Genomic DNA, 14597 nt, shown 5'->3' on the forward strand with positions numbered 1-14597 from the left:
AAAGAAACTATAGACGCTTCGAATAAGCGGCTGCAGGAGCAACTAAACTGAAGAGGGCTGAAAAATGTAGCCTGGACGCTCGATGTCTGCCCAAATTTTTTAAACGCGGAGCGTTCGAAGCATGACCTGGCATCCCACCTTTGTGTCCCACTGTCCGATTCGCTGGTGTATCGCTTTCTAATAATGTTTCATTTTCTATTGGTATATACGCACTCCTTATATGAACAACGGAGGTACGCCTCCATCCGTGATCAAGCGCGCTAATATGGGCGCCTGCGTCGCATTGCGGGTTCAATAGAGTTTGTGATCTAATTGAAACGATGATCCGGTCGGAGCTGCTTCTGATCGCCGGCTATTTGCTTTGTTGCTTGCTTGGCATTGGTTTTTGTGAGTTCAATCAGCGAAATAGATGACAAAATATCTGTTACGATCCGCGTTCGGTTTTCTATTGGATGAAACCTAACGTCAAACGAAAGACCAAAGCGGCACGAACGACGGATGCGCGTCAGGTTTTAATCAGTTATGTTGTCAGAACCACTCGATAAACAAAGGACAGGCACAATTTATATATCTGCATTGGCTGCACAATTGTGCGATCTGTTTATGTACTGCTATCGTTGCTAGAACAAGCCGGATGCAAGCGATCATAGATTCAGATATCGTTCTGTGATCGATGTTACTGTGAGGTCATTCATTTGAAATAGAGTTGGCTCTATTTGAAGCTGTCATACATCGCTGCTTTCGTAGTAAGCCAAATCAGTGATGCTCATAGAATTGTTTTCCTTCGTTTAATCCGCTGACCTGTTCTTAAGGTAACCGAAAAATTCTGATGGGCTTTTTAAACATTCAACGTAATAGCAGTAATAAAGCGGTCGAACAGACAGATAACCATAACTTCAGTCTTGCGGCACAGAAAACTTCGCGATATGATTACTTGTTAACCTTTACTTTATTGTGCTAAGGTAAACCGGAGCACCCCCTGGTCTGCCGACATGTCCGATTCACTTTCGCTACCCTGTTCTCTTAATTCTTATTCTCGTCATCACAATTGGAACCGGCAGTGTTCAAATTACCTTTATGGCATGTTGCTTTCCGTCCTCATTGGCACCGTATACTTCAGACCTGGCAGCGGACCTTGCTACCATACACAAAAGCTATATGGTCGTCGATGATATACGAAGGCGTCTAGCGGTAGTTTTTATTGTACATCTTTTTCTTTTTTACTTTTTTCGATCAAACTGTTGGGCCTGGTGAAAACGAAGTGAGCTCGTGAACGATAAGGATACTCGCGTGAACGAGCTTGAGGAATTTTGAATTTTGACGCACGTCTACGACGATGACAACAGCCCAAAGTAACGCGACAACGACGAGTAGCGACTGCTCTGGTTGTGAGCAGTGACTGGGCACAGGCTCTAGAAATCTGGCCAGACCGCTCGTCGCGAGCGCCAAAGTCTGCCCGAACGGTTCAGCCTACATGCGCTGGCGCCAATGCCGACCTAAACACAAAAAGTGGCTGGCCGCCAGACTAGGTGACGTAGGGAAAAACTACGAAATGAGACACCTATCTCCGGCCAAGAGCAGTTCTTTGATGTATGTCGTGTTTCCATAGTCAAGTCCTGCGTAGTCACAGGCTCTATGAATGTGCTTCAAATGCGACCAAGTACCAAACAACGAGAGGGACACAGAGAAAAATGGAAGAGAAGGAAACAGAAAGTGAGTTAGATGTTAAAACGTCACGTTAGTATGATCCGTGTCAGCGAGACAGTACGTCCTGTCTATTTGTGGTAGCGTTGAATGTGGTGTCAGCGATCGGCGCGACTGTTGCCACTATAATACCACTTCTATTAGAATTAGAGTTATTTTTCTAGTAGTGTTGCCCGGTACCGCAGCAGCGGGGTGGTTTTTGTGATATTATCGCTGACCCGACGCCAGACGTCTCTCAGCGGTCATTCAGTTTTGTAGATGCCCAACAGCTAGGTTCTGCATTAGAGAGGTGCGCCAATCAGCATGGCGGACAGCATTCTTCGAGGGGGGGGGAGGGGGGGGTTACGCAATGGTTCACAGACGTTAGCAATATGACAAAGCCGTGACTGTGTACAAAAAAAAGCAATGCCAAACTTTTAAATATACTATGTTGGTCGCCTATTTTCTTTAGTGTCGTTTATTTATATTTTATAAATAACAATCCTTCTAAAACAGTGACAAACAAAAATAAACAGAGATCAGTTATCGAAATAGTGCTGTCTCTGGTAGCAAAGTCGTACGAAATATCACTGGCACGTACACCTGTGGTAAACAAAGCCATGCTATGAGCCATCAGGGGCATTTCTAAGCTGAAGATGAAAGACTTTACAATGAGTCAAAGCATGCGACAGCGTTTTTACGATCAGCCGTTCTACACACAAAATCTTTCGGCTAATTTGTTGAGTACCGCGATTCCTTAGAGTACTAGAGAGTTTCATGCAAAATTACTGCTATTAATATCCATCTCACTGAGTTGAATTAGTTGTAGCTTCCTCATCGCTAACGCCGTTGTATTGCCTCTGACTTTCAGGTATGGTTTCAAAATCGGCGCGCAAAATGGCGTAAGCAGGAGAAGGCTAACGGCAACCCAAATCCTGGGGTTGGCTTCAATCCCTATGCTTCGACTCCACAGAGTTTACCAGCGGCAGGCACTCCAGAAGGATCTTCACAATCGGGAGCACCATCGGCTGCGCAACCTTCCGTAGCGGCTGCCGCAGCGTTTGCCTCGATTTATGGCCGAAAGCAAGCGCAAACTACGGGGGAGCGTCACTCGATGCATTTCTCTTCCGGAGGACCCCCAAGCGGTGGATCCACTTCTGCTCCACTATTGTCCCTTCCTGCTATGACCTTGCCGCCTGGGTTACCAAGTTTACCCGGCATGTTGCCTGGCATGAGTATTTCACCTCAGTTCAACCCGTTTCTGCCACCAGCTCTTAGCAGCTCGTATGCGAATCACCTTCAGGCGTGGCTTCAAGCGGCGATGGTTGCTCAGGTCAAAGTCGACAGCCAAAGCCGCAGTCCGTCTCCGGCCGGTTCGGCAAAGTCGCACGAATCGTCACGTTCTCGTTCGCCAATGATGAACATCGAAGTGGCCGACGTTGCCAGCAGCCAAAAGGATTCGCCGACTAGTGCCAAGACGAGTGTTACCGTCGCTGAAGGTGAGGAGAAACCTGCCAAGGATGCTGATGATAAGGCACCGTTAGGACCAGGAGTAAATCTGAGTATTGAGATGCTTCGTCTCAAAGCGCGAGAGCATGAGGAAGAGCTCCGAAGACAGAGTGATTCAAACTCAAACTAGACGTAACTTTTGCTAATCGCATATCTACTGACCCAAGTCTCAGTGTCCTCAACAGCTCTGATGCATCTCAGAACTCTGACAATATGACTTAGTAACAAAAACAAATTGTCGCTGATCTTCCTTAGCTCAAATACGACGTGAAGGGAAAAAGCTTTGACGATTATAGACTACATGTAAATACCCGAAGCGTAGATTTATTCAAGTTTTTAGAAAGCAATTTTGTGTACAGTTAAGCCTGCTGTCCGACAAATTAGGACCGACTATAATGAAACAGTCTTTTCAAATAATTGTCAATCTGAGACAATGATTTTATATTAATTGCGACACAGGATAGCCTTAACGAGTACGGCCTGGCCTGCGTTTTTTCTCGCGGCAAATATTGCTGCCTGCTTTGCTCTTCCTTCGTACCTAGAAAGCTTGCTTCTCTAGCAGAGTCAATGCTGACTTCCTTCACGTCGACTTCGACTTGGCTAGTTCACTGAAAAACGAAAACCAATAAAGCCATCATTATCTTCAGTCCTGAAGACGACCCATCTCAAAACACGAATCACATCTAGGGCAGTATAATAGAAAACTGTATATTGAAAATTTTAAAAAAAAAAGTGGTATATTTATTACAGTTTCACCTCTGCCTAAAACTATCGACTAACAAAAATTACTGCTAAATTATTCATGAACAATACATTGATATTGTAGCATACATATTCAGCTTGTCGACAGAAAGTATTGTTAATACCTAATAAATGTACGTATGAATGTAAGCATGGGTGGGTTTTTGTCTGTGTACAGAAAAATGATAAAAACAAAAAGAGATAGATAGAAATTGTAATTAATAATTATCATAATAACTATAATAAATTATATATTTTAATTCTTTTGAAAAAAAAAAGTGATTTTTTATTCGTGCTAGCTATAGGCTCTGGATAGACATGTTCAAACGATAGTATGCGAACGATTGAAAATCTTGATTTTTCATCCTCATTCTGAACAATTTTTTTTCTTCAATAGATGTTGCGAAGACCGGCATTTGTACTTTGTTTCGCTCGAAAGAGCCAAGAATTGCCGTAAGCGCTCAACAATGTACCAGGAAACGTAAGGCACGTTTTAGGATACAGGCGAACATATAACACTCCGAGTGGCAATGCTTTTGCAACTGATTCCGCCTTCATACCAGAGGAATATGCCTTGGGCAACGAAGATATCTCCCTTAACTCCTTGGCCCTTGCCTATCTGCAAAGTTAACAGAAGTAACTGTCAACTGCGACATCTGTGACAAAATGTACGGTATATATATGTTGTTTCCTTAGCTAGGTAATAGGAAAAATTCTGCGACGCCTTGTTCATTTTGTTATTTTAAGTACGCTGATAGCCGATCATGGAAAGAGGGTGTTCGGGAGGAGCGGCAATTGGCGGTAACGTTAAGTTTAATCGGTCAAGTTATACTGCTTCAAGAGTTTAGGCCATGACAGGGAACAGATAGGTAGAAGAGGCGCTTTTTGATACATACCACTGCAGAGGTATTGAAGCTGAACAATGTAATTGTTTATAGTGGTCAGCAGCCACATGGCATTTTCGATACCACTACTAGCATTTTCGGTAGGAGGCCGCTACGGTAATGTGGTTCGGAGCTTCGAGTTAATCAATGTACCATGGTAGCTAATAAACTACTAACTCAGGTAATGGCTTTCGAAGGGTTTGATGCTCCTGCGTATAGAAATACTCAAAAACTCTCTTTCTCTATACAAAGAGTGGTTGTTTGAGTTTAGAATCTTTTCTTTGCTTCATTTCTAATGATTTTTTTCTTTTTTTTTTTTTGGGGCATAGTTTAGATGTGTCATTCCTTATCTGTCACGTTTATTCGATACGGCCATCATTCAACGCGATCACATATTTGTTTCGGAACTTAAACTTAGTTATTTTCAAAACAGTCCTTTTTTTTTTTATTGCGAAATCAGCTTTTCTAATATTACAATTACAGCGATATTTGTAGGTGACAAATCATAATAGAAAACAACCGTGTAAATAGACATAGAAATAGAACTAAATGGGATGAAAGCAGACCAAATTCTACAAACAAAAAGTTTGTGGAAATGCTCGAAAAGACCAATCATTGAAGTTCCTCTAGACAACCCAATAACAACTGGGATGCTCCTCTCCATTTTTCTACCGAACACTCAGATGTTCCAAAGGAAACTTCTTAAGTTGTTTTGATGCATCTTCAAAACATTCAAATCTAAATGCTGTTGCGGATCCTCCAGTTGGATTTTTCAACAGGCGCTTGGAGACGGATAATACCATGCATCGTTGATTTCGGGTAAAAAAAAAGGAAGCTTTTAATCCTGGTAGGAATTCGTTAAGCGCGGGAAGATTAAATAAAAATTGCCCTTGCTCAAATTTCGATAACAGCGCACTATTATATATATATATGTATTCCTATGAAAGTTCTCTCAATTTTTGTCGAATCGCTAAAGATGCATGTAGTCGAGCATTATCGTAGCGGAACAGGGCGTTCTTTCTAACTATTGGGTGCAGTTAATTTCAATCGAAGGTCAATACTTTTTCGACAACCCAATACATGAAGGCTTCTATGTAAATAATTAAATAAACTTATTTAACCTGTTTAATTGTAGATTCATTCATATCACCAATAACGGAACTCATTATAAGACATTCTATATCTGAGTTCCTGACCGCGCGTATCTTTTACGGCGAAGAAGAGTTAGTGAAACTCCATAATGTGTAGATACTTCGCCAACTAGTGAAAGGGTTGGCTGGTAATGGTGGTTGTTGTATCAGACCGCACCCTCGCCATTGCTGTATTTGCGGTTGCCAGCCACTGGGATGCCTTCGGGACGCACGGCGGGTTATCTGGGTTCGGGCTAACAGATCGTGGAGCCGGCCAGACCTGCTTTCCAGCTACTGCCTGGTCACTCCTGTGATGACTCTAGAGTATGTTAAGCCTCAGAATGGCGATCGGGGTTGGGGGCGGTAGTGCTGGTCGTGGCCGTGAGAAACTCGCAAGCGAGACAATCCTAGCGACCGCCGCTCGCTCACAACATCCCATCACTTCACCCTATCATTGCATGTTTCCTGGCGTACGTGTAACAGGTTATAAATGTTCCGAGGTTCAGGTAATAAAGATTTTCTTCTTTCCTCGCTTCTCTCACTTCGAGGGTGCTGTCGATCCCGGCTATCCCGTTAGTGGAAATGATACTAGCGTTCGAGTGACGTTGCCGGGTCGGGTCATGGGTTGCTATCGATAGCAACCCGCCTAACCTTTCGGGTATGGCTTCGTAGCCATCACCACTATTCTATTCCTTTATCAGGCGGTGAGGACTGATACCAAAACATTACGCTAACATCACACAGGCTTAGCGCTTGTAACCAGTCACTACTGCTGTCTCACAATTGTACGCATGTCTGGAATGTTGCTTGGTTCTTCATCTAGTTCTTATTCATTCAGCGTTCGGTTCTGCGTGCATCGAGCACGTCTAGAGGGCCAGTAATTAAGTTTTTTGTTTTTTCCGCTACATCTCAAAACAGTCAACTTCCGAATGTTTTGGCTTCAGCATCGTGAGCAGTGATGATGGCGGCAGCAGCAGCAGCAGCAGCAGCAGCTGAAACGACGGTTAGATAGAGCCGCCAGTGTAGCTAACGATTGCGTCGGAGCCTCGCGATTTCGGCCAGACATGCCTCTGGCCGCGAGTTTTGTCACGTTATAGTAATTTCTTATAACAAATATAATTACAGCGTCTTTCTCGGTCAGCGTCGTCAGTGTCGTCTGATTTACCTCGTCTTCACTTGTTGCCAAATGCACATAAGAGGAAGACATTCGACCCGAGCTGAGTGAGCAACTGGGTCTCTATTCTCAATCATGCCCGACGCTAAGCTCATTCGTGTTTGCTCATGTCGTCTCCCAACGCCACTAAGCTGACTAACGTTAGTTGTTAATAGCCGTTATTCTTTTTTATTTGCTAGAGCGAAAACCCAGGTAAAGGCAAGACTACTAGAGACACTGAAGCGAGCTTTCCCTATCATCGCGCGCGCGCGCGATAGGGAAAGACGGATCAGGGCTACTAATCGCTCGACGCTGGCCCCACTAACGTTACGGCCACTTGCGAATCATAAGCTTAAGACGGCATAATCGCATCATTTAATGACGATTACCAGCATGGTCGTCAGTGTAGCCGATTCGTTCAAAACGGCAATTTAATTTCGCCATTCGACTTGTGTTTGTCATTAAAGCAGATTGCCAGCGTTTCTGCTAGTGAATTTAAACAGAAGCGTACGCAAGAAGGTAGAGCGAAAACACAGTAGATATCGAGAGTAGATTCGGACCTCCAGTTCTACCATACGATTCAGGGAGCTCTCCGCAACTCAACACTATCCAAACAAAAATCTCGGCTCGCAATTGGCTGGAAAGGGCCAAAGACTGTTCGCGTCACCGTGGAGGATTCGTGTAAGTTGCCCTGTCATCGTGCGCCAAATTGTGTAATTAACTTTAATTTCAAACTAGTTGCGGGCCCATTTACAAGGAAATTTGTTACCGAGCGTTGAAACCGTGAGAGGTAAGACAATTAACAGCTAAATAGATGCTGAATTTTGTAGGATTCCCTTCTAGACTGATTTTTGCGGGAGCTGTACAGCAAACTGGGCTAATACCTGGCCCTTTCTGGGTTTGCTTCGCAGCTTCTATTCATATCTCTTTGACCTTTCGTTGTTATTAAATAACGGGCAGAGATCCTTCGCCACTCTGAACGATAATTACTATAATATTTAATATAATTAAAATATTCGCTTTTCATTACTTGTTACATGGGCAATAGCCGTATAAACGTAAGCAATATTTAGATGTTAACCCCAGTAGAGAAGACCAATAAAGCGAGTTGTACATATCAATGTGCGATGATGGAAGAACCTAAAATGTTCTATTTGAGGATACCCGTGTTTAGGATGTCGTCTTTGGTTGGACGTAACATGTAGTTTGTGTAATTTAAGTTTTTGCTCCTTGTTTCATTAGAAAATTAGACTGGAACTGGCGAAAGGAAGAAATTATTGCTGCGTTTATAATACTTTTGAGAAAAATAATTTTGAGAATTTTTTAATCGTCGAGTGGTAGTCCCGAGACGACATTTCATCAACAATATTTCTTCTTAGGAAGGGCACTTTGTTTTTCCCTTCCAAATTCCTTGTAACGCCACGGATGAGTCACTTTTCAGGCTGTTTTGAGATCCAAAAAAAGTACAAAGAAAAATAGCAAAGGACAGAAATGTGTTTTTAAAATATTCAAATAACGTTTAAACAAGGTTTATGTTAGAATTAGATTAATAAAAAATGTTGCCCCTGAGTTATTTTATGAGCGTGATGTGCGCGTAAATTTTTCAGGGCGTAAAATCTGCAGTTACACGGAACTTGAGCAGTTATGCAGAACATTTAAAAATATTACTCATAAGTTTAAGTTAGCTAGTTGAAGTTAGTGGGATGTTTCAACGTAGCTGATGTTTGTTATACTCGTCTTGTGGTGCGTAGTTTCCAGAGAATCAAGCAAGTTTCCAACTTGGATATTCTGTGAACTCCGTTTCAGTTTTCACGATAGAATGTAAAGCCTCTAGACTGCGATTAGTAGCAAGCCGTGATAAAAAAAGAAGTTTCAACAAGTATTGACACCGTTTACGGCCGTGAGACAATTCGAATTAGGCCATCTCCTGTAAATTAAATCAAAGATATAGCTTAAATTCGCTTGAACTGGCGTTAACGTCACACAACCAAATTCGGCCCATAACAACTCAGACATTCCGTTGGGTCGATTTAACCCAACTACGTCAACTTCACAAATTTTCTTCAACGAAAATGCGAACCAAAGCCTTAGGTAGTACCTATTAAACTTTCAAAGTTAAATGTCAGTACCATCCAATGATTTGTAAAAATACCAGCCAATTGAACTTATAATCCGATGATTGATCCATATCCATATCAATGTTTCACCGACAAAATTAACCCAAATGATGGCTCATAAGTTATGGCGCTGACGTTGTCCTAAGCCATCAGTCAACGTTTTGAGTTTATGAATCTAACGTACCATATGTAAACAAAATGCAGTTACACTTTAATGCGATACTGACAAAGTGCAGTTGTATGGTTGTTATAAAACATGGGCACCGAGGTAAGTTAGGGAACTGTATCACCTTAAACGCCCCTCTGCGGCCGCGATTTAAAAGTTGGGGAAAGGCGCCCAGGCATTAACGTCTTTCAAACATAAAAGAATATCGGCAACTGCCACCCGCCGAACTGACCGCATCTCCTTAACGTTATAACTGCTGTAGATAGATATGCCAGTTTATACTGCTATTCACATACTTACGAACTTACACAATTAGCAATAGGAAAAATGGAGACGAGCAGCGGGACAAGAGGAAGACGTTCTCGCATAATGCTAATAATTCTTGACTTTCGAGTCTTTTTTTACGTCTACGTATTTTTGTCGTATTAAATGTACCTTATACCACTAAATCCCGCCACTACCAGTTATTGAGGTACGTCAGCAAAGATAATCGCCGATAGTTCGTTTGTTTTTCTCTGAACAGAGACTGCAGCGGCTAAAAACTTGTTCAAACCAAAAAATGTTGTGAGCGTTCGAAAGTAATCTAGAATTAAGTCCTAAAACATTTGATATCATCACAATGCGCAACAGAAATAAAAAGCGCGTGTTAATAAAAGTCGCCCGATGTGTCGTGTTCGTGACAAATTGAGCCAATCCAATGCTCCTTTTCGTTATATATTTCTTAATATACATTCACTAGTGCTGTGATCGATGCGCTAAAGGACACATTTTTCTGTTGGCCAATCTGAGTAGATTTTTCGTTCGACTCCCTACACGATCTTCAAATCTATATGTTATTATTGGGATTTGGCCTGCGTCTGTTCAATGATGCTCATCGAATGCTGCTGTTTCGCCAGGCCGACTAGCCTTAAATTATTCGCGGCCTGCGTCTTCAGCACTTTTGTGCACACGAATCTAAATGACTAAATCTATGGTTCTATTATATCCCCTTGACTAGCTCTTCTCCTGGTCGTCACCGCAGACTGCTTCTACTACCATGATTTCACTTTTGAAAAGTAAAATCATGCTAGAAATCTAGTCTCAACCATAATATAGGTAATAATGATAATAATGCTTATTATTATGCACGCAATATGCATACACCATCTACCTACAAGAAGAGCTCACTAAGAGAGAAATGGTTTTGGTTAGAGTGGAAAATGACTTTGGACCTATGGGAGTTAAGGGATTTAGGGGGAGGTAGGAGTCGCATAGGATTAATCTGCGCTTTACTAAATTGATGAGATAGGACCCATTGACGTAGCAGCGTTTGGCATCCTATGACATTCATTTGCCGTCCCAGCTGTGCGCTCGCGTCCACTTGTCGTCCCTCAAAGCAAGCGACCACAATCTCACCGTCGCCTTCAACCCTTTTACGTCCCGCCTGTAACCACTGGTTCAGAACGACATATATACATTACATATATGCATTCACTATTGTGATATATGTTGCCATTAGTACAGCCAATGTCCGAAGGGGTCAATGGTTTCATCGAATAATACGAAAGGAATACATTGGATACGAGTCTAAAACTTTTCCTGAAGCTTTTCTGAAAATCATATGCATCCTTTCAAGCCAATCACTGGGTTTTGCAACTGTCAAGAACGGGAGAACGTCATTAGGCCGATATAGAATTGAGTACGTTGTTAAAAAACGCTTTCGTTTTCTACTTCGTCAGTCATAACTTGCTGTACATATAGTGCGCATTGTAAAGCATTGGACTGTAATCACCAAAATTACGATCTATTGAAGTATTATTTTTAACTTGTCGCTGAAGGGACAACTTTGATTATGTTGAGAAAATAACTATTCTAGACTAGCACAAAATGGCTACATACATCCCGCAGAGTAGCGTTTGTAGAGGATCTATACTGCACGCTATTGGTTTTTTTTTAAATTACTATCAACACTGATTGGAAGGTGATTGTTGCAACTCAGAACTTGCTATCATGATCATCAAGTGGATCTTGCCAGTCAGCAGCACAAGTTACCTGAGGAGAACTTCGGCTACCGTTAAAAATTTACCAGATTAGATGTTTATATGGGGGAGTTGGATCAGAGATAGACAATTTTGCTTAAGCTGAGAAAATGACTATTCTAAACTAGCACAAAATGTTGAAGCATACGCTATTTTTCGTCCCACATAACAGTGCCACCTTGTTCGATGTCGACAATGTTTAACAATGATATTTATAATTTTAGATAATATGGATAATATAGTTTATTTAGACATATGTTTATCTAGCTCAAAGTGCCGTACGTGTTGAAACAATAAACGATGACACCATTCAATTTCAAATACGTTCAAGACAATTAGCTTACATAGAAAGACCTATATAGCATACATATCAATAGTCGCCCTGGTAGATGTATAGCTGGGATCGCGCGCCGCCTCTAATAGGCCACATTAATAACTGTGCTATATTGTGCCTTTTCCAATGTTGTACTGTGGACAGATTAAACATTATCGCGTTGCTGCAGCAGCCACCGTAGGGGACTTAGGGCAACTCGCGTACTACCAGCAGCAGTATCGTCGTGGTGCGCGTCAAAATGGCCCACACCGTGTGCCACTTACTTGACAACCAATATTTATTGCCAATTGGCAATCAACGATAGTCGTAGCCGATAGATGTTTTTAGTCACCGTTGCTACTGCTCACCTAGCGCTCTCGTTTCTCTGTCCTGTTAATGTTTAGCTCCGCCCTGAAGATCATGAAATGCGAAGTGAACCCGCAAAGACTCACCTTACGAACGTGCATACGTGTGTGTATTCAACTGTCTGTTATATTACGGTCTTTCTGTAGGCCGTTTTTGCACGGAACGTGCACGCGTCAGCACCGACATGAACAGGAATTAGTATCGATGAAATTGGATGTGCGAGGCAGCGTCGAATGATCGACGCCGGCAACACCGGCTGCACCAGCGATGGCGATGATGAACGCAAGGAAGATCAAACCCGAACCCGCTCAACAGTGCGCACACAATGGACATCGATGGAGATGGACGAACCGGCATTTGGTCATGCGATGGGACGGCTACCGAAGACGGACATGTTCAGCTCGCTTACACAGCCAGAGATAGGCACAGAACAAATAGGTGCCTAAGAAGGATGCAACGCAGCGCCGCCGCCAGAATCGCCTGTGCAGTTACCACGAATCTCGGTAACAGCAGCAGCATCGCTTAGACGGCCGCAACGACGACCGTACGACCACTACTACCGCTGGTAACACACGACAACAGCGGCGGCGGAGGCTGCGGAATAAAAAATGGCCGCCGGACTCATTGTCGACGACAACCACTGAGACGATGAAGAGCAGCAGACGGCAGCGGCGGCGGCGGCGGCGGCAGAGGCTGACTGTTTGGCCGAGTTAAAGCACCGCCACGCTTGTGGCTCCGGACCAGCAACACTCGCGGCACCTCGCATACGAAGTCGAAAACGAGCACAGGCAGGCCAGAGTTGTTCAGACTGGCCGAAGCAAAGTGGCCAATAAGTTCGGCAAAAAGAGGGGTAAACATGGAAGGGAAAAGAGCGACAAGAGCCTTCTTCGACGTAAGCCCGAGAGCGCCTAAATGAAGAAATGGCCAGCGAAATAAAAGCTAACTACACCTAAATATCTCCCGTTCATCTCTTCTTCGTTGGATGGTCATTCACGTTCGGCGATCGCCGTCATCAACGAGCCATTGGTGGCTGGAGTGATGGCGGCAGCGGCAGCGGCAGCGGCGGAGTAATTTATATTAAATATATAGCTCCGTTTATATTTATGTTTTGTCTTGTTTATATTGTCTGCTAATTGTACTTCGTTTGCTTTTATATTTTTTCATTGGCATTGTTGTTGTTCATTCGTTTTTTCTTTCTTTTCGCCGCTCGCTGTTACTTTATCTCGACGTCCTGATGCAGCCGGAGCCGGCGACGACGACGGCGGCCAGCGTCATTTTCTCTTCCTTGTGGATGATTTCGTCGTGTATTCGGCGCGCTTATTTACCCACTAATTTTCCGATATTGCCCCATCCTCCCCGCATTCGTTCGCTTGCTACCTTCTCTCTCTCTCTGTGTCCGGCCATCCAGTGCTCTACTACGTGAATCTTCGGCTTTTGCCGTTTGGCGTTGGGTGCAAGATTGGTAGCAGCGTGACTATGGCAACAACAGCCACTGCGATCAGCTCCTTGTCTGCTTCCTCTGACGCCGATAGCGCCCGTCGCCTCTCGTCCTTTGGGGAGACCCTCGCGCACCACAACTGCACCGTGGCTGGCCGACGGTATCCGTCTACCAGGTAGGCACCCACTGACGATTTGTGTGCCAATGCTGAAAGCGTGGCCGATCGTATTCTGTAGGCATTTACTTCTATATGCTGTTGTGCCTATACGTCTATGCGTGCGTATCTTTCTCTGGGTGTGTATTTGTTCAGCGCGCATATTTTCTTCGTTTAGCTGCCGCGGTGCTGTTGCTCGCTTGCTGACGCCCGAACGAATCGGGCCTTGGACGCGGGAGAGGCAAGGCACAAATGCTTCTAAATCATTTGCCAACAAATTTGGTCCCATTTTTTTCTATCGAGTTGCGAGCGGAGCTGGCGGAAGCGGCAGTTGCGAGACAGTAGAGCGCATGCGAAAGAGCTGACGCTCCTGTTGTTGTTATTTCCTTTTGAAACAACAACGTCGCCTGCTTACACCGAAGCCTATTGACAGACAACAGCCAATCGTCTGTCCGCGCGTCCGGCTCGCGCTTCTTCTGAACATCACTATGAACGCTCTTTCTGTTCTTCTTTGTTTCCTCTGGGGGCAGCAGCAGCAGCAGCAACAGTCTTTCTTCGTCTGTTGAGACTGCGTCTTGGTCGGGGCGGCAGCCACCACCGCCGCCGTTATCGCTGATTTTTAGTGAAGTGAGCGTTGATAAGCACACTGGAGAGAGAAAAACGCCAAATGGAAACGAAGAGTTCATCGGAAAGAAAAGCCATTCAACGCGTCTACCTAGCCATTGGTTACGGGAATATATATGACAGTCATGATGCTGATAATGATAATTTGACCCTATATATATATATGTATATGTTCACTGTCAGGTGATGTAATGCCGGCAATATAATATACCCGGACATTTGAACAATGAAGCTGGCGTGGCTTATCGTTTAGAAGGGATTAGACTTAGGCCTGAGCAGCGGTAGTAGCGCCGGATAACAC

At 43.7% G+C, this 14597-nt stretch overlaps 1 protein-coding gene across 1 annotated transcript in view; it reads left to right on the forward strand.

Annotated features, from left to right (window-relative positions):
• LOC111249113 (uncharacterized) overlaps nucleotides 1-4083 on the forward strand; it is a 197410-nt gene extending 193327 nt beyond the window's left edge. The window contains exon 7 of the mRNA XM_022802510.2: nucleotides 2555-4083. Within this exon, the coding sequence (XP_022658245.1) occupies nucleotides 2555-3322 (768 nt within the window). The 3' untranslated portion in view covers nucleotides 3323-4083. The remainder of the gene's footprint in view (nucleotides 1-2554) is intronic.
• Nucleotides 4084-14597: the final 10514 nt, after the last annotated feature.

Source organism: Varroa destructor, unplaced genomic scaffold (assembly GCF_002443255.2).
Source record: "Varroa destructor unplaced genomic scaffold, Vdes_3.0 BEIS01000004.1, whole genome shotgun sequence".
Taxonomy (NCBI): Eukaryota; Metazoa; Arthropoda; class Arachnida; order Mesostigmata; family Varroidae; genus Varroa; species Varroa destructor.